The sequence below is a fragment of the Lepidochelys kempii genome, chromosome 7, assembly GCF_965140285.1.
Source record: "Lepidochelys kempii isolate rLepKem1 chromosome 7, rLepKem1.hap1, whole genome shotgun sequence".
In the NCBI taxonomy this organism is placed as follows: domain Eukaryota; kingdom Metazoa; phylum Chordata; order Testudines; family Cheloniidae; genus Lepidochelys; species Lepidochelys kempii.
This window is the reverse complement of record NC_136386.1, coordinates 109153679-109180697: the sequence shown is the minus strand read 5'-3', so window position 1 is coordinate 109180697 and position 27019 is coordinate 109153679. Positions and strand designations below refer to the sequence as shown.

The following is a 27019-nucleotide window of genomic DNA, read 5'->3' as shown; positions in this document are numbered from 1 at the left end:
TTTGAACAACATTAGGAATTTTTTTTAAAAAAAAGTAAAACCGGTTCCTTTTGACATTTTTGAAACAAACCAGTCTGATATTGTTAAATGAACCATTTCATTTAGCAATGTCGCTTCAGATCAACAGTTTGTTTCAACATTTTGCTTCAAGCCTTATGGTTTTGTTTTGAAATATTGCTTCAGAAGGACATTCAAAAAGTTTCATTCAACCTGAATGAAACGTTTTCGGTTCTGCGTTTTGGCAACTGAAAAAAAAAATCTGTTTCACTTAGAAACTAACCGATTTTATTTATTTATTGTCCACTTCAGCCCTCAAACCGAGAAATCAATTATTTACTGAGCCACGGTGGGGAAATCACACAGAGGAGAGACCCGGAGGTGTAGGCAGAAGGGGGGGAGCCACCCAAAGCATCCAGGGGGTGGGGAGGTCACCCAGAGGGGCCCCGGGAGGGTGCAGCGCTAGGGGCAAGTGGGGAGGCCGAACGGAGGAGTCCCAGGGCAGCGACCCGAGAGGTGGGGAGACCAGGCCACGCAGAGTGGCCCCGGGGGGCGGGTTGGGGGAGAGGTCAGGCCCGCCGGAGGGGCCCCGGGGGGCGGGTTGGGGGAGAGGTCAGGCCCGCCGGAGGGGCCCCGGGGGGCGGGTTGGGGGAGAGGTCAGGCCCGCCGGAGGGGCCCCGGGGGGCGGGTTGGGGGAGAGGTCAGGCCCGCCGGAGGGGCCCCGGGGGGCGGGTTGGGGGAGAGGTCAGGCCCGCCGGAGGGGCCCCGGGGGGCGGGTTGGGGGAGAGGTCAGGCCCGCCGGAGGGGCCCCGGGAGGCCAGGCCAGGCCCGGCTTGCTGGAGGGGCCCCGGTCAGCGCACACGGTTTCAGACGGCCCCAGCCAAGCGAGCAGCGGAAAAGCCCAGCCCTGGCTCGGGCAGCCCCTGCGCCGCGACCCATTGATCCTCCCGGCGTCTACTCGCGGGAGCCAACGAACGAGGTCGAGTCTGCGCCCTGCGTGGGGCCTGGGAGGCGGGGAAGCAGCGGGGCCGGGCCTAGAGCCGAAGGCGGCGCCAGGACTGCGGGCGGGGCCGGCCTGAGGCGGGGCAGGGCCTGGGCGCTCAGGCAGCAGCCGCTGCAGGGGACCCAGGAAGAGGGGGTGAGGGCCGGGCCGGGCCTGGTGCGCTCGGGCCGGGCGCGGAAGCGAGCAGAGCCGGGCAGCAGGAAGATGGCAGAGCCGGAGATTCAGCTGCTGCTAGGCGTGGGGCTGATTGGTAAGGACACCGCTGGGCCCTTTGCCCCTGGTGCATCCACCCCAGGGTAGCTCTCTGTGCTGGGGAGGGGCTGACGCCCCGCGCCCAGCCCCAGGCTCCAGCTCCTTGACGGGACCCTCTGCCCCTGGAATTGAGGGTGGGGCTCTTGTGGTGGTGTGGGGGCAGAGGTGCTGGAAGTAGGGGTGCTGCTGCACCCCCTGGCTCGAAGGGTTTACAGTTGGGTTAAATGGCTCTCAGCACCCCTGGGTAGGGGGGTAGCACCCATCAAACAGTTCTCACTCTTTGTGGCACCACCCTAACCTTTCTCCTTCACATGTGGGGCCTGGGGTAGTAACCTACCGTGGGGTGGGGGGACTTTTTCTCTTTTGTCCATCTTACATACCTTTGGCAGGGCTTTTTTGAAGCAGTTCTGCATGAAGTTCTCATACGTAAATTAGGGAAATGTGGTCTAGATGCAAATTACTATAAGATGGGTGCTCAACTGGTTGAAAGACTGTACTCAAAGAGTAATTATCAGTGGCTTGCTGTTAAATTGGGAGACAGTATTTAGTGGGGCCCCACAGGCATCAGTCCTGGGTCCAGTACTATTCAATGTTTTCATTAATGACTTGGATAATGGAGTGGAGAGTATGTTTATAAAAGTCGCAGATGTCACCAAGCTGGGAGGGGTTGCAAGCACTTTGGAGGGCAGGTTTTAAATTCAAAATGACTTTGAAAAATCAGAGGATTGGTGTGAATTCAACAAGATGAAATTCAATGAAGACAACTGCAAAGTAGTTAACCTGAAGGAAAAATCAAATGCACAGCTGCAAAATGGGGAATAACTGGTGGTAATACTGCTGAAAAGACTCTGGGGGATTATAGTGGACCACAAAATGAAACAAGACATCAATGTGACGCAGCTGCAAAAAAGGCTAATATGTTTCAAGGGTGTATTAACAGGAGTATTGTATATTAGACACAGGAGGTAAATGTCCTGCTCTACTTGACACTGGTGAAGCCACATCTGGAGTACTGCATCCAATTCTAGGCAATACAATTTAGGAAGGATGTGGACAAATTGAAAAGAGTTCAGAGGAGAGCAACACAAATGATGAAAGGTTTAGAAAATCTGAATTATGAGGAAAGGCTGGAAAAACTAGGCATGAAAAACTAGTCTTGAGAAAAGAAGACTGAGACACAACCTGATAAGTCTTCCAATATGTTAGAGCTGTTATAAAGTACAGTAATCAATTGTTCTGCATATCCACTGAAAGTATGACAAGAAGTAATGGTCTTAACCTGGGAGGGAGTTTTAGGTTAGATATTAAGAAAGCCTTTCTAATTATAAGAGTAGTTAAGCTCTGGAATAGGCTTCCAAGGGAGGTTGTAGAGTTCCCATCATTGGAAACTTTTAAAAACAAGTTGGACAAACCATTTCTCATGTATAATCTAGGTTTACTTGGTCCTGCCACAGTGCACGGGGCTGGACTCGATACTTCTTGAAGTCCCTTCCTGCCATACATTTCTGTGATTTTATAATGGAGGTGTGAACCCCAAAACTGCCCAGCAACAGGTAGCCCTCTGCCCATCCATAAAAGTGCGGCTAACAACATATCTCTGCCTCTCAGTATACAATACGTTTGGAGATAGCATTGGATAGCATCATAAGTGTCCCAAGTGTTGCTTGTTTTTGTTATTTATGCCAGTTTATTTTAAAGCATGTATTGATGAAATGATTCCTGCATGCAGAAGAGCCAGAACCTGCCCTCTGATACAAGCCATTGGAAATATGTGGAGGTATCTGAAGGCAACGTTTGGCATATGGTTGGTACATTTGTGGTGGTTCATTTGGGAATGAAGTCTATAAATTCTCATACAGATAACGAACCCATTCTATAGCATATAGATGCCATATAAATATAAGATGCCATTATTTTAGTTATTACTTATTGAAATACAAAGTGAAAGTATTGTTAATGAGAGAGTTTATCCATTTAGAACTAATTGATAATTTCATAGTCCAAACAAGTCTGTTAGTTTAACAATAAACAGTTAAAGATGCTATACCACTTCAAAGCATTGTGACAGTTTGAATGATGGAGATTTTAAATGATGCAATTTAGGGTTCTATAAACACTGATGTGCATGCTTATTTTTGAGCAGTTAAATAATTCCATTGGAGTCAATGGGACTACTTACATGCTTAAAGTTAAGTAAATGTGCAAGAGTTTGCATAACTGGGGACAGCACCTTTGAAAACTACAATTCTTATTTTTCCACATACTCACAAGCCTCAGCTGGCTGGAACTTTGCATGCCAAGAGCAGACTTTTCCAACAAAATGTTATAAATACCTGAAAATAAAAGTTAATAACAGAAGCTCTAACAGACAACTTTAGCAGTCGAGGCATGAGTGGATACTGATCTAGTTAGTGTAAAATGGGATGTTAAGATGATTCCAGTAAACAGATCTGATTAACCAATCAATTTACTTCCTTGCTGCTGTTTGGCATTCTCACAGTGAACATCTTTCCACCATAGAAAAAGACACCAATGGAGATACTCTGTGGGTATGGTGTTATCCTTCCACCACAGCTGAAATGAGGGATCTATTGCTGAGAAAATGCTGCCTTACAGATGAAAATAAACTGCTTCACACCTTTGTATTTGGCCAGTATAGAAGATCATGGTTCTATATCACAACAGTGGAAGTTCAAGATTCTTCAGTCTTGAAAAAGGTGGGACTGAATCACTAATAAAGCAGTCTAAAGCAGTGTTTTGGGGCCTAGTTCTCCAAATCCTTGACTACTAGCTGGGGTACTTACTACTGGTAATAGGTTTCAGAGTAGCAGCTGTGTTAGTCTGTATTCGCAAAAAGAAAAAGAGTACTTTGTGGCACCTTAGAGACTAACAAATTTATTTGAGCATAAGCTTTCGTGAGCTACAGCTCACTTCATCAGATGCATTCAGTGGAAAATACAGTGGGAAGATTTATATACACAGAGAACATGAAACAGTGGGTGTTACCATACACACTGTAAAGAGAGTGATCACTTAAGGTGAGCTATTACCAGCAGGGGGGCGAGGGGGGAGCTTTTTGTAGTGATAATCAAGGTAGGCCATTTCCAGCAGTTGATAAGAAGGTCTGAGGAACAGTTCTAGTGGAAAGAATGGGGTTGTTCTCAGGAACAAGCACATGCTCAAGAGTAAGTGTTTACAGGATTGGACCCATATTTTGCAGTTTTTAAAGTTTCTGAGTATGTTTTATGGTCTTCGTCAGTTGTGAACTTTTTAAAATTATTTTTTGCAGATTATTTTTGGGGTTGAAATACACTATAACCACTTGCTGGAAAATAAATACAAAATTCACTGTTTTTCACACAAATTAAAAATATTTGAGAGGAGGAAAAGCTCAGGGCCACTTCCTGGCACAAGTTTTTAAGCATAAATTCGCATTGAAAAACAATGAGGAATTTTGCCTAAAAATCACATGTATAGTATGATGCTAAATCTTGGCAATAGAGGTTGAAAGAAGTCTGTAGAGTTGCTAGCACAATAGGGCTTGATTCTTGGTAGTCCTTTCCTACTGAAGTCATTGGGCAAAAATTGTGAGTAGCAGATTAATGTACTTTATACCAGTTTGGTATTCTGTGTGTATGCAAAACAAGTGTAATATATACTCCCTCTTTGGCCTCTCTATGAGCAGCAAAAAAGGGGGTGTGGCTGGGTACAAAGAAGTGTAAGAGGATGCAACTTCCTTTGAAATCAATGGGATTGCATCAGTTTCCACTTATGGGTGAATTTGGCTCCTAAAGCATTAAGGATATCTTCTGTGGCATGGTCATAATGTAATGTAATGTAATGTCATTAAAGTAATGACATGGAAAACTTTATTATTATTCATGTTAATCCTAGATATGTTTAGTGATAGCTTCCCTGCGCTTGCAATTTGAAGTTAGACCCAAGAAATAACAAAAGAATAACGGACATGGGTCATTCCGGGGAGAAAAGTAGTAAAGAAATGGAGGAGGATAAAAGGTGAGAAGGGGAATTTCCATGTAATTATGAAAAGGAGAAAGTTGGGTGCATCATGGATTTTAATTTTGGGGGTGTTTTAATAGAATTTATGATGGAATAAATTTTGTTAGAATGGAAGATTGAAGGTGATAGACCTGGCAGATTTGGACTGATTATTTGGATCACAAAAGGAGTAGTTGTTTGGTGTATGAAAACAGGGAGGCTACTCCACGCAATGTAGAGGAACGTAGTTGTATAGGAAGCTTTGGAAAGGAATAGGCTGATATTAGGTAAAAGATATAGGCAGGAAGGAACACTGTGCATATCCTTGCTTTATCTTACATTGTTTGTTTTTAAGCAGTTTTCATCACTGAAGGATAGACTTTGTAGAATTTCCCTTGACTTGTCTATTTTTTTGGCTGTAAATATCCCTTTTCCTATTACATCCCCCCCCCTTCTTTTCCCCTCAGAGTGTAAGAGATTAATTTTGCCACTTACACCCAATTTTCTGACCATCTTATGCGATCTCTAATATGTCCAATGGAAAGGGTTTTGCACAGTTTGTTAGATATTACAAAAATGCAGACATAAATGCTTGGGACCCAGGCTGTAAAATTAGTCTTTGAACAGCATTGTTATATCTCACTCATTATTTATAGCTATAATAGGTTTTTCATTGTTGAATTCTCTACATTTCTGCTCAAATATATGTCTATTTTAAAATGTACCTTAGCATTCAAAGTCTCTATTTTGGTACATGATTTATTGTGTTTTTCTGAAGGATTGAATTGTGTATGTATTCATCTCTATTACTAATAATTGAAATATTGCAGATGCACTTTCATTTCTTCTATACTCTGACATTAAGGTCCCTTAATAAGTTGTTGTAAGCCTAGTAGTATTGTGGCATTCCATATTAAGTAAAAAGCATTCCAATGTGGTGATTCCTCCTATCCTTCTCCCACCCTTTCCATCCCCCACCATGGTTCTGTCCTTCTACTCACTCTGTTGTAATCTATCATATCTGCAGTATGAGGTTAATGGGATGTTGTGAGGTAACTGTCTCATGTTTAGGGGTGGTTTTTTTATTTTTGTTGCATTTAATCCACCAAATATTGATAATGCCAACTCAGTGAAAGCGGGTCAAGTCAGAAGCCATTAGCTATGGTTTTTTTTCCTGTGTATAAATGAGATTTGCAGCTGTCTTGCACACTCCTAGTACTGTAATATCTTGTATGGGTGTTGCATTAAATTTAGTAATATAAACATTACCTGAATTCAAATGGAAGTATATAAAACAACGTGCATGTTTTTTGTGTGTTTTGGACAGGTGACTCACTTTTCTATTGTTCTGACTGCCAAAGATTTTAACCCGGAGAAATATGCAGCCTTCACTAGGATATTGTGTAGGTCTGTATAAAAGCTGTATTTAGTGCAAATGTTTAAATACTTAGGTCTTGCCAAACTGGGAGGGTGAACAATACATGTTGTCGAACAATGCATGTTTTATAACAATATGAATGTTTGCTGGGATTCTGTATTATGATTCGTTATTCCAACTATATAAATTCTAGGTCTGTGATTAAGTAGAACTGGCTATTCTGTGTCCATGTGATAAAATTAAGAACATAGTCAAATGTTCAACATATGTTACTATAAAAATAAAATTCTTCATTTTTCACAGCTTTTTTTTCAGTAACATGTTTTAAAAATGTCATAAATACTGAAAGAGCCTCTGTGATCTTTCTGTTTCACTGTTGCGTAAACTATTTAGGTTGGCTGTGACTTGTTTTGTGTGTGTGTGTGTATCTTATAAGGTGGAGGTTATTAAGGTTGACATAAACTGATAGTCTTTCTAAATGATCTGAAAATTATAGTTGAATTTAAAAATAAATGTGACAGTGGCTTTTTAGGGAAACTAAAATGGAAGCTGGCACTTAGAAACATCTACAATGCTATTTTTGAAATCTGTTTGAAGCTTTAGGTACTGTGTCCCTACATCTGAATGCCTTTCTCCTTTCCCAGGGGAAACTTACCAGTAGTTAAAGCTCAGAGGAAGAGAAATGATTAACACATGGATATTAAGAGGGAGGAGAGTCTCTTTTTTCTATGTACAAGGGACAGACTGAGAGTCTTTGCATTTGTCTCGCGTACAGCAAGTCTTCTGTCAGCTGTACCTTTTTTGCTAATGTTTCTTTGATAGTCATGAGGTAACTGATCGTATGATCGGTATTTAAAAATCAAATGAAGAATATGAGGAGTTTTGCCTTTCACAAAACAAATCTTCTATAAATCCACAAATATTTTGTTTTTGTTTTTTTTTTAATTTGAGTTTTATACTGAAACTATAGCTCCCACTCACTTGTGAAACAGGAAATCGTAATAGGAACATGAGTTGATCATAGATCCAAAAAAACAGGCAAGCTTTTGTGCACATGCTGAATGGCTTTTTATTATTGTATTTAAAACTAACATCAATCATGTGTCTTAAAATCAGAATTCTTCCAAATCAGTGTTTTGGTGATACCATGACCTTTTTCATATACCTAGCTGCACTGTTCACACCATCATAGACAAAAACTAAATATTTTCACTCTTTTAATGCAGAATCTACCTGAAGCATGGGAGTCCAGTTAAAATGATGGAGAGTTACATTGCAGTTCTTACAAAGGGGATCTGCCAGAGTGAAGAAAATGGATCTTTCCTCAGCAAAGATTTTGATGCCCGAAAGGCTTACCTTGCAGGTTCAATCAAAGGTTAAAAATAAATCTATAGTCAACTGCTTACTTATATCTTATTTAAATATGAAACCCACATAAAACAGATTTATATATCAAGTTCCAAATTCTGTTCAGATAAGTAACTAATATGAACTGTTCATATATATTCTGAATATAGTGATATCTGGTGACTTGTCATCAAAGAAGTATTGCCAGAAGATACACTTGCGATACCATAATGTCTTTCTTTTCTGTCTCGTAGATATAGTATCTCAGTTTGGTATGGAAACAGTTATCCTATTCACTGCACTGATGTTAAAGAAAAGAATTGTTGTATATCACCCAAGAATAGAAGTCATCCAGGAGTTTACCAGGTATACCACATACCCGTAAATAAAAATGCATTAGGCCCTGATTCTGGAAAGTATCTATATTCAGGAAAGCACTAAAGTAAATGCTTAAAGTTAAACATGTTCTTAGGTCCCATTGATTTCAGTGGAACCAAAGTATGTGTTTAAGTGCTTTTCTGAACTGGGGCCTTAAAAATAGAATGGATACCAATAAAAATAATGATTCTACTTACCACCAATGATATAAGGACCCTCAATTCTCTGTGTATGTCTGTATGTGTGCTCTCATGTACAAGAGATTCTTAATGTCACAAAATTGATATTTCTCTCTAAAGCTTTACAATATGAAGTGCTAAGCCACCTATAAGCACAAAAAAATATATACTTAGTTTCAAATGCTAACTTCATTTCCTTAGGACTCTACCTGCTTTAGTGTGGCATCGACAGGACTGGTCAATTCTTCATTCGTATGTTCATCTAAATGATGATGAACTGGAAGCATTAAAGACCTGCACAGGTAGTGTTAAATTATCAGTCAAACTTTGTTCATAATGTTCATTTCATCTGTATTGGAGCAACATCCTTTAGCAATAATGTCATGAAAATCTGTTGCTATTTCCATCATAAATTCATTTTAAGGATTTTTAATTCTTTAAATCTGTCATAGAAGTTAGACTGTATATTTTTTTCTTTGAAAAAAAGCATGTGTTTTATGTTAAATTAAAGATCAGATAAATACTTTTATTGGTGGTTCCATCCAGATGGATTGTACTTCCTCCTCCCCCCAAAGCTACTGTAAATGATTTCCTTTACTTATTAAGAAGATAGAGCCAGTCATTAGAGAATGTAGTCCAGAACCAAATATCACAAATTGTGCGATAGTTATTACCAAATAATCTTTTGGTAATTTTTCTGGGGTCTCCTAGTGGAAATGGTCACACGAAAGGAAATGAAGACTTAATCTCTCATCTGCTAGAAGCTGCTTGGCTATTCGTAGCCTCCTATTGGGAAAAGAAAAAATAGCCCAACCATTGGGGAATGGTTAAAAAAAAATATGGGAGGTTGTGGTTACAGAAAAATTTAATACACCAATTTGAATAGTAGCATTTGATACATATATTTAATATATGTCTACATAGAGATTTCACTCAATTTAATAAAATCACTAGGAACGACATAGGTGTTGTAATGATGCTTACTCTGTAATATGGTAACATCCTGTTAAATAGACTAGATTCCTGTATAATGTCTCTTCAAACAAAAACTAATTGTTGTGATGATTATTTTATTTCTGATATTTACATGGCAGGTATTTGTAAACTTATTAACTTCCTAAAAAAATAGCTTAAAAAGGAGGTAGGGATGTGAGCTTGTTTCCTTTTGATGTTGTTTTGGGTCAGATGGAATGAAGGAATTATGCAGTGTTACAGGAGGGGTTGATAACATGCCTTCAACCCAAATAAAATTATCTTCTAAGCATGTACATTGTTAATGATTAACTTTTCTTATTTTTTAACTACAAAAGAGTAACTCAAAGTAATAGTGGGTATTTCACTTAAATTAACAAGAAGCAATTCACTTTAAAGGTTGAAATTCTATTCAGAACGTGCTCCACTATGTCAGTTGGTGGCTGTTTATTATAGTCACAAATGGACTTCACAAGCTATAAGAGTCTGATTTGTGATTTCTATTGAGTGTAAAGGTTATACAATAGATCAAAAGACCTCAAGCTTCTACCTTCCCCCCCTAAACTGGACACAACAGAGGGAATGAAGAATTTAGCAGTATTCTTAACACTGAATTTCCTCACGCTCATCTCTTTCAGATAATCAGTGTTATAGTTAACAAGTATTTTTAATGTTTGTTTGACTATTTTACCACTAGTGTATACCTCAGCTCATCAAAATCAGTAACCACACTTCCACGGAGAACAGCTGCTATAATGGAAGGCATACTGAGATGAACTTAGCTAGCATGTTGTAAATCAGAAAATGTTCTGCTGCCACTACCGTCCTATTCCTGACCCAAATAGCCACTAAGGGCACCTTAATGGAGTCTTAGTGTATAAACTAGTGGTCTCCAACACTTTTTTACGCACAAGATCACTTTTTGAATTTAAGTTCAACCCAGGATCTACCCCACCCCTTCCCCAAGGCCCCGCCCCTTCCCTGAAGCCCCCGTCCTGATCACTCCATCCCCCACTCTCTCTGTCGCTCGCTCTCCCCCACCCTCACTCACTTCCACCAGACTGGGGCAGCAGGTTGGGGTTCGGGAGGGGGTGCGGCTCTGGGCTGAGGGGTTCAGAGTGTTGGAGGGGGCTCTGGGCTGCGCCTGGAGTAGGGGGTTGGGGTGCAGGAGTAGGTGAGGGATGTGGCTCTGGGCTGGGGTAGAGTGCTGGGGTACGGGTTGCTGGCTCTGGGAGGGGGGTCAGGGCTGGGGCAGGGGATTGGGGTGAAGAAGAAGGTTTGGGGTGCAGGAGGAGGTATGGGGTGGGGGCTCAGGGCTGGGGGTTGGCGTGCAGGCTCCCGCTGTGGGGTACTTACCTCAGGCAGCTCCTGGTTGGTGGCGCAGCGGGGCTAAGACAAGCTCCTTGCTAGCCCCGGCCCCAGTCTGGCACATTGGCACCTTCTCCCCATCACGAGCCAGGCCACCCACCCGCCCACCAGCCAGTAGTTCACCATGTGGCCATGCCACTCCCAGAAGGTGCCAACGTGCTTCTGCGGCCCCTGGTGGAGGGGCACATGGCTCTGTGCACTGCCCCTCTCCGCAGCTCCCACTGGCCACAGCTCTCTGTTCCCAGCCAATGGGAGCTGCGGGGGCGGTGCTTGCAAGCAGGAGCAGTGTGTGGAGACACCTGCCCCCCCAACCCCGGCCACGGGGGCATGCTGGTTGCTTCTGGGAGCTGCATGGGGCTGCAGCAGGCAGGCAGGGAGCCTGCACCACTATGGCCGGAGATCGCAATCAACTGGGAGAGTCTCCAGGATCGACCAGTTGGTGACCACTGTTATAGACCTTCATGTATTTCACCTTTGGAAAGTGAACATACAGTCACTTTTTGGAATATTTTGAGTAGCAAGAAAGCTTTGAAACTGAAAACATAATCTTCCTTACTACATATAGTGTTTTGTTCTTAATTTTAAACTCCATAAGTCAAAAAATACACTACGTGCCTAATCAAATGCCCAAAGAAGTCAATTAACTTCAATGGGTGCTAGATCAAGTCCTTAATTTTAAGAGATTTTAGTTTACACTACATCTCTTCTGTTTTTCAGTTTTTAATCAGAATTTGTCTTGGTAAATCTCTACCACCTAGGTTACATTGCTGGATTTATAGACTCCAAAGTGAGCAATAGACCGGATCTATATGATGTGTATGTGAATTTGGCAGACAGTGAAATTACCATTTCCCAGCAAGCGAAAGGTTGGTTGGCAGCATTTGTTTTTGTTTTGTTTTGGCGAAGGGTGGTGGTATTTGCTTTGTAACTCTGTGAACATAGAGCCAGATTCAACAAAATATTGGTCCTTTTTCTAGGCTTGTTGTGAGAGAGCAATTACTTTAGAGCTTTCCTAGTCCAACTGGGAGCCTGGAAGATCTTTGGTGAATCTGGGCCATAATGTCATCATGTATAAATGCCGAAGTAAAGGAATTAGAGAAGGGTGGTCTTGTGCATAATCATAGAGTCTTAATTAAAAACACGTGACTGAAACATTTCATATTTTCATAAAGTTACATTCTAAACCATGGGTAGGTTCTGGATCCAGCCCAGGACTAAGCCCTTATAAATGTCTCTTCCCATTTTCATATCCACTGAACTTTGGGTTTTTTATCTCCTCCTAATGATCAAGGGGAAATGATGCTTGCAAAACTCTCAATGCATGGAGGATAAAACCTTTAGAGCAGTAGGAAATCTTAACTTGGTTTTATTAAAAATGCACAAATTAATTCCTCCATGGATGTCAAATGACAGATACAGATCATGAGGAGCACTCATAATTTGGCTTGCCATCAATTTACCAGATGACAGTTTGTCACTTAAATGCATTTGCACATTTCACTACTAAAAATTCATGACAATCCTTTAAAATATTTATCAGCTCTTATTTTTAAAGTATAAAGAAAAAAGCCTAATCTTGGTTAACCTTGATTTATCTTTACTCTATGTTCTTTATATAAAAACTTCAGCATACTTTCTGGAAACTAGCAGTAAACTTATCTGTAATGCCATTGTAGGATCTAAAATATTTTGTCTAATTGTACCTCTGCATATTAATTTTATCCCAGCAAAAGCAATAAAGAAGATGTGATGGGAATACATGAAAATATGATAAAGTTCAAAGTACATTTTTGTGAAAAGTTCTTATAGGTGGTCCTATTATTCTTCCTCCTACATAAATGTTTTCAGGAAGCTCCATTAAAGAGAGCATATGAGTAAAGGTGAGAGGTGCCATTGTTACAAATGCTAGTGACCTGCTACTACTATTTTTGGATGAAGGGTGCTATATGTGCAAAATATTATGTTCTAGATTGGTTAGATGATCAGAATGAATGCATGATATATTTTTTCTACTCTCCCAGAGGCAATGACAATGGGAAAATTGCACAAAGAAATTGGTCAATTCATTGTTCAGTCTGCAGAAGATCCAGATAAATCAGATAGTCAAGTCATTAAGGTTAGTCCTTAGTTTATGTTTAAAGTTCTCCTTTCATTAACATTTTACTAAAAAAAAGAAAGAAATACCATAATGAAATGCCAGGCCCTGCTTCCCCCAAAGTCAGTTGATCTATTGCAATCTCTAGTTTATAAATACCACTATACATTGAAATTCTTAAAATAGTTCTGCTATCATGACCTGGTTATAATGGTATGTAAATAAATTAACTAAAACATAGTGTATTGGCACTTCATGTTGTTGAAATAATTCCAGACACTCCTTTGACTATATTTAACTGTATTAAAATAAAATGATTTTACAATGGTATACGATTTTATAATCAGTTATTTGCTTCACTTATACTATAACTTCTTGGGAAAATTCATAACTAACATTTTAAACCCTGAAATATGCTTCTTCAGATTTAAGATTGGGCTTCAAAATGCTGTGTTTTTTCCCTTGTTCCCACACCAATAGAGTCTGTTAGCTATTACACAATTGCATTGCGGTAATAATTTTGAAATAAAGGCATTATGTGAAATGCTGAGAACTCCCAGCTATCCCTGAATTAAATGTTCAGCATCTCACATGATCAGATCTGAAGAAAGAATATTCCAAATTTCTTTTTTTTTTTAAGTGGCAGATTGGTCAGAACGCATCAATTATTTCCTCTGTATACTATTTGTGTTAGTATCTTATACAGAGGTGTTAATAATGTTAAATAATTTTCCTAGTACTGCATTCATGCTTGCTTATTTATCTATTCTTATTTTAAGGATATTTCACTGAAGACAAAGGAAATTTTGACTAATCTGGCATCATTTACTGAAGTTTCTGATGATGGTGAGAAACCGACACTTAACTTTGAATCCCTAAAACAAAAGCGATATCCACCAGCTACAGAAAACTTTCTTTATCATCTAGCAGCTGCTGAACAAATGCTTAAGATATGACTTTGTTGATACACTTAAATGTTGTGGACCAATATGAAACTATTCCCTTTGCCATAAAACTATGACTATCTGCTACTTATATAAAAAATTAAAGGTAGCAAAGAAAATGTTACATTTTTAATGATGTAATGCAAAATATAGACATTTGACCTGGAACATGCGGCTACACATTAGGAAATATTTCTAGTCTTTTTACGTTTCTTTGACTCTGACTTTATACACACAAGGGCAGATACTCAAAAACACAACCTGAGTTGGGCACCTTACCTGTGTTTGTGCCTTTGAAATCTTCTTCCTTACTCCTGGTGTACTATAACTTCACAGAACTGGACATACTAGTATAAACACATTGAAATCCGATACACTGAAAGTAACACTGAAAACTGGAAAATGGTTAGAGCAGTAAAAATATACCTGTTTGTCTTGTTGCATAGCCATAAAGTAACAGTTTTTCAGTAAGCAGTCTGAAACTAACTTTGTTTTGTAATCTTCTGGGAAGAACTTAAATTCTTTGTAAGGAAACCTACTTTCTGAGCCAAACATCCAATGTTTCTGCAGAAATGTCTATGAAACCAGTCAAAAAGTTCTGCAGTAGCGCTTTTGTTATACGAAAAATAGAACTTTTTTTCCTGGCCTTTGCACAGATGGGTGTAGCATGTGGTTTTACATAAAGATTTTATACTTAAAATAAAAAATTTAGTAATCCATATTTATACTATTAAAAATTGAATGTTTGGTATCTTGAAGCTGTAAGAACTCATAATTAACTATATACAAACCATATTAATTTGAGAAAGATTTTTGTTTATGTATTGTAAGGAAGTCTATTTTAGAATATGGATAAGGAATTAGGTATCTATATATAAAATAGCTACTTATTGCAGTTAGTCCGAGAGAACTACTGCTACAATCCCCTATTTTGAGGGGTGTATAATCCTACTTCAGATATTTACACGAGACAGAAACTTTGCAGTTAGTTTAGACACAGAAGCATTTTTTAAAGGAACGGCATATTGACTGTAAAAAGAAAAGTAGTGCTTGTGGCACCTTAGAGACTAACTGTGTTTTGCATATCAGTGCTCTCTGACTTTTTTCCATTTGTATAACCTAAGGGGTGTTTTTTAATGGTCCAGATAAGTTTAAAGATCATATAGAAAGAAACACAGTTAGGGCTTGAGCCTTAAGTCCATTGAAGTTAGTCTTTCCATTGAGTTCATTCAACATGCTTTGGATCAGGTCTTGAGCATCTCTAGAACTATAACTACAGGGTTAGAGTGAAAATTTATTTCCCTGGATTCTTCTAAAAAATGCAAGCTTTTATTAAAATAACATATAGTTGAAATAACATGCATGCTTTAGGATAACTCACAAAAAAGCGGAGTTCTCATTTGCCAACTAAATATTTGATATTTAATTATTTTATTTTATGTTCAGTCTTGGAGACGCTTTAGTTGCAAATTTCCTTATTGTTTGTCTCAGACCTTTCCTTCTAATGTTTTTTGTATGAAAACAAATGAAACTTAATTTTGCACTTCAGGAATTATACATATTGCAAAGTTATGCCTATAAAACATGATCTTTTTTTTTTTTTCCCTGAACCCCTTGCCCTGTGTATTTCATGTAAATTGTGCTTGAATAGTCATGGTCATCAAGTGACAGGCTTCAGCTCTTAAATTACAATAAAATAATAGAAATATTTAGTAACGTGGTAACTTAAAACATTTACAATATTTCAACCACAATGTCTAGTTTAAAAAGAATCGTGTTGTGTTTTTGTTTACATTGAATGTACAGCAAGGTGGTATAAGCAAACTCTTGTAGTAGGTGGGAGACAGAATTTCAATGGAAGGTGTGCAAAATTAGGTTTAAATTCCCTCCAGCCCCCAGATGATGCACTTATCCTGTGAGGAGAAAATTGGGCCATTTGCACTTGTATGAAGTAGTGCATCACCTACACTATTACAACCTTTTATTCCATATATAACAAAACAGAACTGATGTAGATCACAACCAGTTTGTTTTGCTAACTTTCAAAGGGACAGATGGTAATGTCCTTGTTGAAATTTAACTTATTCTTTCTATCTCCAGAAGTCAGTGAACTGTGTTCCTCTAGAGTAGTATTTTTCTTCCTAATGGTTTTTTGACATCTAGAGATTTCACAAGGGTTAAAAGGAGAGTTTGAGTGTAACTGGTAAAATCAGCAATCCTTTGTTAACCAAGTGTGGTTCTGCGCTGAGAAGTGACAGTCTGAGACTCCAGGTTAGTTCTGATTTCCATAATGGATATGTTCAGCCTACAAATAGCCGTTTTTGCAACTGTCAGCCCTACAAACGCAATATGTGGGTCTGAAAGTCAAGCTGTATCCTTTTTTACTCCTTTATCATTCCTAATAGTAAGATTCTGCAGGTTAAATTCTGAGTTATGCCTTTTCTTCTCTATTGCCTTCTAGGATTGGGTAAAAGAGGAATGGATTTGGCCTCGCCATTGAAACTAAATGGTGATGTTGATAACCAACCCAGTAGAGAAACCAGCTCCCGCTCCCAGTTGCATTGGCTTTGCAGTGTTACCAAAGGTTTAAAGTAGAAAAAAATGGATGTATATAGTTTGATCTGACTCAGATTTACATTGGGAGCATATTGAGTTACATGGTACCTTTGTATAGCTACTGTTAGCACAGAACAGCACTTTAAAGCACGTACCATTACCCACCATTTCCATAGTCCAGGTCTACACGTAGATTTTGTACTGATGTAACTTTCAGTTAGGGATGTAATATATTTTTTAAACCAAAAAGTTATACTGGTATGTCTCCTAGAGTGGACACAGTTATGCCAATATAAAAGTTTATATCACTGTAGCTTATTCCTGTATGGGAAAGGGAATACTGAAATAACTGCATCCATAAAAGGGCTACACCACTTTAACTACACCAGTACAGTAAAAACGGTACGGCATCTGTGTATACGAGGCCTTAGTCTTTGTAGAGGTAAGGATTAACTTGAGATATGAGAGTTAATTACGTATACAAAAAACTGCATTAAAAACATTATTAAGGTTGCCAAGTCAAGCACTTCAAAGTTAGGAAATGTCAGAATTAAGGTTGCCTGTACAACATTAATTCAGCCCCCTTGTTTGTATGCATAATACTCTTTTTACAAGACATGCTGTTTTTTCCACAGGACCCTTGCCTCATTCAGTGCACAGAACTTAAGGAGCAGCTATTGGATATTTTATTTTTCTCCTCATTGTTCAACGTTTGGCCCCATGCCTTATTTACTGCACACTATTCAAACCCTGCTCTGAACAATTAATTTCCTAATGGGCTTTTCTGTGGTGCCAAACAATATAATATTTGAGTGCTTCAGAACTATTAATTTCTTTTCACAACACCCATCTGAGGTGAGGGGGCATTATCCCAGTTTTAAAGATGGGGAGCTGAGGAACAGAAAAATTAAGGTCAAAATATCCACTAATTTTGGGTGCCTAATTGGAGATGCCTGGTTTTTCGAGTACTTCACATTAAATAACACTTTATAGGTTCAAAGTACAGTTCTCTTTGTCTTCAGCTGCAGGTGTGAGTGCTCAGCACTTCTGTGAATCAGAATCCAGGCTATCAAGTTGGACACCCAGAAAATGAGGAATGCACAATTAGTGAATATCTGAGAAAAGTTTGAGAGTGACTTGACTAGCATCACATAGGAACTCTGGCAGAGGCAGGGACAGAATCCAGCTCTCCAGGGCAACATTCAGCTACCTTAACCATGAAACCATCCTTTTGTCTTCCTGTAATCCCCTGCCATCTTCTGCCTTAACCACTACATACCTTCCAACCTGGTATCTTACAGACACAATCTCCTTCACTACACAACCCTGTTCAGAGCAGGTTCATCCTGTGCACTTAATGAAGCAGAGGGAAAAAAGTTTGTGATTATGTAACATGAGTGTCTCATGATGCATATGCCCAAGGGGGCTGAATTCATTTTGCACATGCAAACTTTATACTGGTATTTACTAACTTTCAAGTGTTTGACTTTGCAACTTTAATGTTCTTTAAAGGTTTGTGTGTATAATTTCATATGCTTTTAAAAAAAGCAACCTAAAAAACCAATTTCCATCATCTGGCATCATATTGACATTCACATGGTTCATCAGCAGGGTTGGAACCTTTAGATTCATCACACAGACCTCTGCCATTTGAGCTAACAAGTAAAACATAGCAGTAGTAGGTTGTCATCCTGCATGCAGACCAGCATAAGAGGAGGAATGGGACACTTCTGCTAGTGCATTTCACAGATATTTGCTGACTGCAATCTGGATTCCAATCCAGGCTTTGGAGGGATGTGTCCCACAGGGGACTCAGATTCTTCTATTTCTTCTCAAGTACAACCCCTTCTACCCCACCCCCTTCCCACCTGTACCAGTCCTTTTTTTTTCCTCTCCCACCCCAGCTCCTTCTTCCTGTCACATTCTCCTCATCTATCTAGTCCCAGTCTCCACTGCTTAGGCTTCTCATCACAGGCGCCTTGCCCAGTAAGTTCTAGCCTCAAGCCTCTGGATTCTCTGTCCCCCCTGTACTAGTTTCATTGCCCAGCCAGTCCCCCACCCCCACACCGTGGCCTCCAGTCATACCTGCCCATGTTGCCTGCTCCCCTTGACTCCCAATCTCCTCCCCAGCTGCTTCTCCAATCTCAGTGTGTATCTTCCCTGCCCCATGCCTTGTTCCAGACTCTTTACCCGGTCCCAGTTTTTCCACGTACACCTCGGCTCCTCATCAGATCCGTCTCCCTCCTCATCACCTCACTGGTTCTCACTCTGTCTCCCTGCCTGCTCATCTGATTTCAATCTCCTCCCTTCACCAACTGGCTCCCAGTTTCCCCCACCACATTTATTCATAGATTAATTGGCTTTGAACCCCAGCCTGTCACAATCCCTCTCCTCCAAGTCCTAGACTTCTTGCCAAGTTTGTTACAGTTACTCCTGCTCCCAGTTACTTTGCCTACCAATCCCAGTCTCCCTCACAGAACTCCTGGTATCAGTTTACCTCTTCCCCCTACCAACCTTCAGTTCCACAGTCCCCACCCCCCCACAAAAGCAGGTCTGTCTCTTGACCCCTCTGCACATGAATCAGGCAGCTTTCTTCCCCCCATGCTGTCTGGGTCCAGCAGAGGGCCATCGAGAACACAGTAGAGACAGCATCCCTGGTCTCAGTTCAGATGTTGAGACCCAACATATGTCATAGCAGCCTAGAGCTGCATTTGTTGGTTAAGTCCTGCTCAGCCCCAACCTGGAGAATGCCCAGGATGGACAGAATCTTCAGGGAATTTTTGCTGCTAAAATGTAAAGTCTATAGTGAGCATGTACAAATGCAATTTTTCAAAGACATAAGTTGGCCAAATTTGGGGAGATTTTCACAGAGATGGCAAAAGGATACATCCTTGACACAATTGGCATCCCCTGCCAAATTTCTAGTCCTTGCTCCCAAGCATGGGGTCTTTAGAGCTTTTCAAAGAAAAGGTTGCCAGAATTTTTAATACTGCAAATCAATTAATTTTTCCCTCGTTCTTGGCAATGGCTTAGTCGTTTTGGCCAAAATTTTCCAAGTCTGATGCAACACCTGGTATGGAACATTTTAGCCTGAATGGTTAAAGTTTGGCAGTTATAAGCAACTGAAAACAGGGTTTGCAGTGTATTGGGCACCTTAAATAATAAGAGGTTCTTCCAGCTCTGCTTATATTATGAGAGTAACTTTCCACACATGGAGCTGCAAGTATCATTTAGCTTAAATTACTACAGACTGTAACATATTCATGTGTAATGCCAGAGGATTTTAGCGTGTTTAGAATCGGCATGAGTAATTAAATTGATGTGTTGTCTTCATCTTTCTGTGGGTATGTTTCCAGAGGGGTCCTACAGGGATTGAGTCTTGGCCCTTTGCTATTTAACATTTTGATCAATGATCTGGAAGAAAACATAAAATCATCACTGATAAAGTTTCCAGATCACACAAAAATTGGGGAAGTGGTGAATGATGAAGAGGATGGGTCACGGATTCACAACAATCTGGATCACTTGGAAAACTGGGCTCAAGCAAACTGTGCTTTAATACAGCTAAATGTAAATGTATACATCTAGGAACAAAGAATGAAGATCATACTTACAGCATGGGGAACTCAGTGATTCTGAAAAAGATTTGAGGGTGTGATGGATAATCCATTGAAAATGAGCTTCCAGTGTGACACTGCAGCCAAAAGAGCTGGTGCAATCCTGGGGATGCGTAAACAGGGGAATCTCAAACAGGAGTAGAGAGGTTATTTTACCTCTGCATTTGGCATTGGTGGTTGGAATGCTGTGTCCAGTTTTGGTGCCCACAATTTAGGAAGGATATTCATAAATTGGAAAGGCTTCAGGGAAGAGCCATGAGAATTATTAGAAAACATGCCTTATACAGATTAGTTTAACAAAAAAGTTAAGGGAGTGACTTGATTACATCTGCATGGGGAACAGGCTCTTCATTCTAACATAAAAAGGCATAAAACTGTGCAGTGGTTGGAAATTGAAGCTAGACAAATTCAGACTGGAAATACGGTGTAAATTTTTAAAGGTGAGAGTAGTTAACCATTGAAACAATTTACCGAGGCTCATGGTGGATGCTCCATCCCTGCCAATTTTTAAGTTTGGATGTTCTTCTAAAAGATAGGCTCTAGAAATTATTTGGGGGGATGTTCTGTGGCCTGTGTTGTCCTGGAGGTCAGTCTAGATGATCACAGTGATCCCATGGGGCCTTGGAATTAATTTGTTTGTTTAGACCTGGTCCATTATAGTACTTTTGCGTTGCTTTCTTAATTGTTCACACTAGCCTTTACTGTGGTTAATATTAAACATTGTAAAAAAAAAAAAGTATATTCTGTTGATAGTAATGAGGGTTAACATATGTGTATTAAGAGCATCGGAAAATCCTTTCTAAATTCACCTTTAGTATGTTGCTGGTACAGGAGTAATGATGGAACAATAGGACAATGTAACTGTAGGATTTATTATGACTTTACTGTAGCAATTAGAACTGTTTCCCTCCCTTTGAAAATGATGGGGCCAGGATACTTTTATTAAAAAAAAATATATATAGGCAAAAATACAATTAATGAGGGGGCTGATCTAAAAGAGCTACTCACAATCCTTTAATAGTCACATCACTGAACTCTCTCCATAATCCATGTAGTACAGCTTTTGCTGCCATTACTGTGTGAGAAGGGCTTTCTTTTTCTTCCTGCTACTAGTTGGGGTTTTTACAGTATATTCCTTTGGAGAGCTATATAATACCACCGACAGAATACACAGATATCCTCTGTAGGAGTAGCAAAAGCTCTACTGTCACTCTAAATATAATCAGGCAAGAGGAAAAATAAAATTGATTATGGCATGCAGTAGCACTAAGTGGCAGTCAGGGTGCTGTGTGTATCATATGATTAAGCAGCCATTCCTATAGCCTCCTAGTTCACAGTTTTGCTAACATGCCACAAATTCTCAAAAATAGCTATTTTCCTACCAGCTTCTTTTATGCCTTCCTCTGCTCTGGCCTCTGCTTTCCTCTAAGGAAGAATTGTAAGGACTGCATGGAAGCTACAAAGTGAGAGAAAATGAGAACCTTCAGATTTACAATAGCAGGGGTCTGCCTTATGCCATCTTCTCTCTGAGGCCGTGGCAATGATAGGGCTGAAAGTGCTAATTTGGGAGTGGTATTTTGTTTAGAGATTATTTCTGTAAAATCAATTACGAAATAATTGATAAGATGTAGGCATTATCACCTGCAGTCCCATACCTTACAGAGCTGCTTCAGTAATGGAGTTGGAGCCCCCTGCTAACCATGATTCTGCTGTGTTCTATTCACCATACAGCTTCATAACCAAGTACCATAACAGCTGGATACTCTGCCAGTTATTTGGTGGCCTGCTATAACTACTCGCCTTCTGCCATGAAAGACCTATTTGTTTCTCTTCAGCTCTCTGAGTTAAGTGGAGGGACAGTGAATAAGGAATAATAAACAGGTTAGGGATTAATCCAGAATACCCTCCCCAAGCTTGTTTCCCCTCACAGAAGCTCCTCCACAGACTTAGAGGAGCTGCTTACATTGTCACCCTTTTCTCCCTAGTGTAGATACACATGCTGAAGTTGCTTGAAGCAATAATAATGCAGGAAACGTGCCTTCATTCTCTTCTCTGGGGCGGTTTTCACATGCAAGCTAATTTGGATGAATACAGTCACTCTGTAGAAATAAGGATTTATTTCTAACCCCTCTCACTATAGGATCAGAAAACCACAGCTGCTGTCTTCTTCGGGTCTAACCCAAAGCCCACTGAAGTCAAGGGAAAAGACTCCCTTTGATTTCAGTGGCCTTTGAATCAGGCCTCAAAACTTTCATCTGAAGAGTGAATTTCAGGGGAAGTCCATGAGGTTGGTTCTGTAGTTTGTTTCTGGACACCTTCTCCCTGAACATCTTCCCAATTAAGTTTAAGCAAAGTTGTGTCAGGGTTGTACTGTTTTAAAATAATTTTATTACCCAGTAAACCCAACTTGACTTCCACATGTCACTTATTTTTTATCCCTTGATCAAATCTATTGACTTCTACTTTTGGGGTGCAGTGGGGAATCTTGTTCTTACCCTACATTATGGGCTCAAAGTCACCTCCCCAGATGAAAATATTAATACTACATTGCTACCTCAGTCACTAAGTGTGAAGCAGCATTAAAAGCTTTGTAAGAAGGGAAAACGCCTCCCTTCCCCAACTGAAGTTTATCCTTTTACCAGTCATCTTCCCTGTGTTGTATTTCAAAAAGGGAACAATGGAAAAATAAAGCCTTTTAAGTAATATGCAGTTATAGATTTTAATAAGTAGGGAATCAACCACATTGCTGTAGGAGAAAGTACAGAATGCTGGATGTTTCTGATGGGTACAGTTATACAATATTTTTCTCTTTCTGGAGTTAATCACATATAAAGTAGAGGCATTATTAAGCTATTTTCACACACAGGATTCTATGGGGGATCTTGCAGATGGTTTAGATTAGTCTGTCCGTTTAAAAATGTACTGTTCTAAGCCCAGTCTGACGGCCTTTCCCATGACTTCATTATTCAAAAATACACTAGACAGATTGATTTAAGTTTGAAGCCTTGTATGGACGTACAAATTCAGTTTGATCAAAAGCACACTTATAAGTTAAAGCCATTTTCTAAACTCCCCTGTTGTAAAAAAGCACAGTTTCTTCTGTGGATGTCAAAATCTCTTTTTCAAGGTCATCTCGTTTTATCTGAAATATAAACAAGAGGATTAAACTTATGTCATTAGTGTTACTTTGGGTCCTAACACATACAAGTCAAAGCTCTATCTACACCAAACTTTACATAACTTAAAACATGTAATAAAGTGTAACTAAAAACAAGACTGAATGAGGTGTGGTTTTTGGCTGCTATTTTGTTTAGTTATCTTCCCCACATTTAAAGAAATGCATTATCTAGACCACAGTATAGTCTCCAACTTTGAGTATCAGGCAGTTGCCATTTGATATACTTTGGGTGGCTCTTATACTATAACTGGTAACTTCCCGTATGTGGTGAGCAAATCATAAAGAGGAAAAAGGAACAAGCCACTTGTACTTTCATCACATGACTTCAGAAATTCTATCAACTCTAGTCTACCTTTGTCACTGTAAAAGATGAAACAAGGTACACTAGACCTTTAACGTTAGTAAAGGACTCCTCCTGGATCTATATCATCCCATGTTAGAGTTTTCTGGAAGAGTTCCTCAAACAGAGTTGCTGAGGGAGAGAAAATGATTGTGGAAGAAATCCCAGGCTCCTCGTTTTGTTCAGGGTGTAAGACTGGAGTTCCATGGTACTCGATTGGCACTCCCTCTCAGGGACTGCTGGGCATCTAGTTTCCAAGGTTGCTGGGAGGAGAGTGAGGTATTGATTTAAACATCTCCCTTTGTTTGCAATAGGGGAAACAAGAAGGGTTTCTATAGGTATGTTAGCAACAAGAAGGTGGTCAGGGAAAGAGTGGGTCCCTTACTGAATGGGGGAGGCAACCTAGTGATAGAGGATACGGAAAAAGCTAATCTACTCAATGTTTTTTTCAGCTCTGTGTTCACAAACAAGTTCAGCTCCCAGACTACTGCACTGGGCAGCACAGTATGGGGAGGAGGTGACCAGCCCTCTGTGGAGAAAGAAGTGGTTCAGGACTATTTAGAAAAACTTGACGAGCACAAGTCCTTGGGGCCAGATGCACTGCATCCAAGGGTGCTAAAGGAGTTGGCGGATGTAATTGCAAAGCCATTGGCCGTTATCTTTGAAAACTCCTGGAGATCAGGCGAGGTCCCCGATGACTGGAAAAAGGCTAATGTAGTGCCCATCTTTAAAAAAGGGAAGGAGGAGGATCCTGGGAACTACAGGCCAGTCAGCCTCACCTCAGTCCCTGGAAAAATCATGGAGCAGGTCCTCAAGGAATCAATCTTGAAGCACTTAGAGGAGAGGAAAGTGATCAGGAACAGTCAGCATGGATTCACCAAGGGCAAGTCATGCCTGACTAATCTAATTGCCTTCTATGACGAGATAACTGGCTCTGTGGATGAGGGGAAAGCAGTGGACGTGTTATTCCTTGACTTTAGCAAAGCTTTTGACACTGTCTCCCACAGTATTCTTGCCAGCAAGGTAAAGAAGTATGGGCTGGATGAATGGACTATAAGGCGGATAGAAAGCTGGCTAGATCGGGCTCAATGGGTAGTGATCAATGGCTCCATATCTAGTTGGCAGCTGGTATCAAGCGGAGTGCCCCAAGGGTCGGTCCTGGGACCGGTTTTGTTCAATATCTTTATTAATGATCTGGAGGATGGTGTGGATTGCACTCTTAGCAAGTTTGCAGATGACACTAAACTGGGAGGAGTGGTAGATACGCTGGAGAGTAGGGATAGGATACAGAGGGACCTAGACAAATTAGAGGATTGGGCCAAAAGAAATCTGATGAGGTTCAGCAAGGACAAGTGCAGTGTCCTGCACTTAGGAAGGAAGAATCCCATGCACTGCTACAGACTAGAGACTGAGTGGCTAGGCAGCAGTTCTGCCGTAAAGGACCTAGGGGTTACAGTGGAAGAGAAGCTGGATACGAGTCAACAGTGTGCCCTTGTTGCTAAGAAGGCTAATGGCATTTTGGGCTGTATAAGTAGGAGCATTGCCAGCAGATCGAGGGACGTGATTATTCCCCTCTATTCGGCACTGGGGAGGCCCCATCTGGAGCACTGTGTCCAGTTTTGGGCCCCACACTACAAGGAGGATGTGGAAAAATTGGAAAGAGTCCTGTGGAGGGCAACAAAAATGATTAGGGGGCTGGAACACATGACTTATGAGGAGAGGCTGAGGGAACTGGGATTATTTAGTCTTCAGAAAAGAAGAATGAAGTGGGATTTGATAGCTGCTTTCAACTACCTGAAAGGGGGTTTCAAAGAGGATGGATCTAGACTGTTCTCAGTGGTACAGATGATAGGAGGAGTAATGGTCTCAAGTTGCAGTGGGGGAGGTTTAGGTTGGATATTAGGAAAACCTTTTTTACTAGGAGGGTGGTGAAGCACTGGAATGGGTTACGTAGGGAGGTGGTGGAATCTCCTTCCTTCGAGATTTTGAAGGTCAGGCTTGACAAAGCCCTGGCTGGGATGATTTAGTTGGGGATTAGGTCCTGCTTTGAGCAGGGGGTTGGACTAGATGACCTCCTGAGGTCCCTTCCAACCCTGATATTCTATGAAACTCAGGGAGTTATAAGGAAGAGAATTGAAACTACCCTCTGGTTTGCTTGTTTGATATACTGGCTTTCAGTTTGAGGAAAAAAGGACTGTCATGATAAGTAAAGCCTCTGAAGAGGACCCTTGCCAACTCCAGGACTGGAAAAACCCAAACTCCCCTGCTAGGGTTTTTTTTCATCACAGAGAACTCCAGGAGTGCAGCTTCATTGTTTGCTTCAGCTTATCATGGTGCGTTGAGAAGACTAATTTGAATGAGGTACATATGGTAACTACTCTCAACACAAATTCATTGTACACTGAGTCTGGGCCCCATGGAATCTGACAAGCAGCATCACAATTTAAAACCACTGATCACTTTTAGTACTGTAGTAATTTTAATCCTGCTGATTATTGCTCTCATCTTAAAATGTTGGCAGTAGACACATGGCAGATGTTCCACATAGCAATCAGTCCTAAAAAGTTATCTAGAGAACAGGAAGAACACGGTTTGGATAAATTGACATACCTCTCCCAACTGCGGGAATACACTGAATGAAACTGGCAATAACGCACCCAATGCTGAAACAGTCATAAGCAGTCTCAGTGGAGTCAAAACGTGTGGATTGCTGAGTAAAAAGTTTGTGCTGTCAAAAGAGTTGGGAAGATAAATTATTGTTCAAGGCAGACATGCTTAACTGTCAAACCAGAATCGCTAGTGAAACAAAGGACGTTAAATACTATTTTACAGGAGAAAATTAAAGCTATCGTGCTGTAGTAGGTGAAATAATTTTACATTCCGTGCTGGTGTTTTCTTTATTATATAACTTAGGTTCTTGCTATTCCCTTGCTCCCTACCATGTGCGTGGTCTTCTTTACTCTTATTTTGGGCCCAGATCCCTACATTATTGTCCACATATGGATGACAATACAGGATTGGGACATAAGCAACAACACGTAAACGGAAAACAGAAGGTACCAATATGCGTTTGAAATGCCTCAGTCCTTTAATTCAGATTTTTTTTCTTGGATCATTTTGTCTGTTGCTGTTCTATTTAGCCAGTTCTTGGAAGCATGATACTTTCACATTGTACACAGTTATTAAACAGCAGGATGTTTTTATTAATTATGTTACAATAACGCCTAGGAACCCCACCCAAGGATTCTTCTGGTATAACTTCTCAGTTCACTTAAATTCCTTCCTCGCATGGTCTATACTGCAAGCCTACATGGTAGCAATACAAGTAAAACTGAAGCAGAAAAATAGAAGCAAGCAATGAAGTCAGAATAGTCAATAAGGATTCTAATGCCCTCTCCGCTGTGACTGAAAGCGCC

At 40.4% G+C, this 27019-nt stretch overlaps 2 protein-coding genes across 8 annotated transcripts in view; one reads left to right on the top strand and one right to left on the bottom strand.

Annotated features, from left to right (window-relative positions):
- Positions 1–1163: 1163 nt before the first annotated feature.
- On the top strand, positions 1164–15624 carry DENND10 (DENN domain containing 10). 4 transcript variants are annotated; one of them, XM_073354228.2, is made up of 9 exons: positions 1168–1250; positions 3773–3969; positions 6579–6658; positions 7856–7992; positions 8231–8342; positions 8735–8835; positions 11632–11739; positions 12895–12989; positions 13748–15624. In XM_073354228.2, the coding sequence occupies exons 1-9, from the start codon at positions 1205–1207 to the stop codon at positions 13922–13924; spliced, it is 1053 nt and encodes a 350-aa protein (XP_073210329.1). In that variant the 5' UTR covers positions 1168–1204; the 3' UTR covers positions 13925–15624. The 4 variants fall into 4 exon arrangements, with proteins under 4 accessions (XP_073210331.1, XP_073210330.1, XP_073210329.1 ...); XM_073354227.2 differs by having other exon boundaries at positions 7856–8004; XM_073354230.1 differs by lacking the exon at positions 3773–3969 and having other exon boundaries at positions 1164–1250; positions 6579–6654; positions 7856–8004.
- Positions 15625–22790: 7166 nt separating this feature from the next.
- Positions 22791–27019, bottom strand: part of SFXN4 (sideroflexin 4) — a 33272-nt gene continuing 29043 nt past the window's right edge. For all 4 annotated transcript variants that reach the window (XM_073354231.2, XM_073354233.2, XM_073354235.2 and 1 more), the window contains 2 exons: positions 26214–26331; positions 22791–23227 (listed from right to left, as the gene is read on the bottom strand). In XM_073354231.2, coding sequence (XP_073210332.1) covers positions 23150–23227; positions 26214–26331 — 196 coding nt within the window. In that variant the 3' untranslated portion in view covers positions 22791–23149. The remainder of the gene's footprint in view (positions 23228–26213; positions 26332–27019) is intronic.

Bases quoted from the DNA above. Each gene is read 5' to 3' on its own strand.
- DENND10 (XM_073354227.2), top strand. From the start codon at position 1,205: ATGGCAGAGCCGGAGATTCAGCTGCTGCTAGGCGTGGGGCTGATTG. The intron at 1,251-3,772 runs GTAAGGACACCG...TTTCCACCATAG, and splicing joins GCTAGGCGTGGGGCTGATTG to AAAAAGACACCAATGGAGAT. The intron at 8,836-11,631 runs GTAGTGTTAAAT...TCTACCACCTAG, and splicing joins AGCATTAAAGACCTGCACAG to GTTACATTGCTGGATTTATA.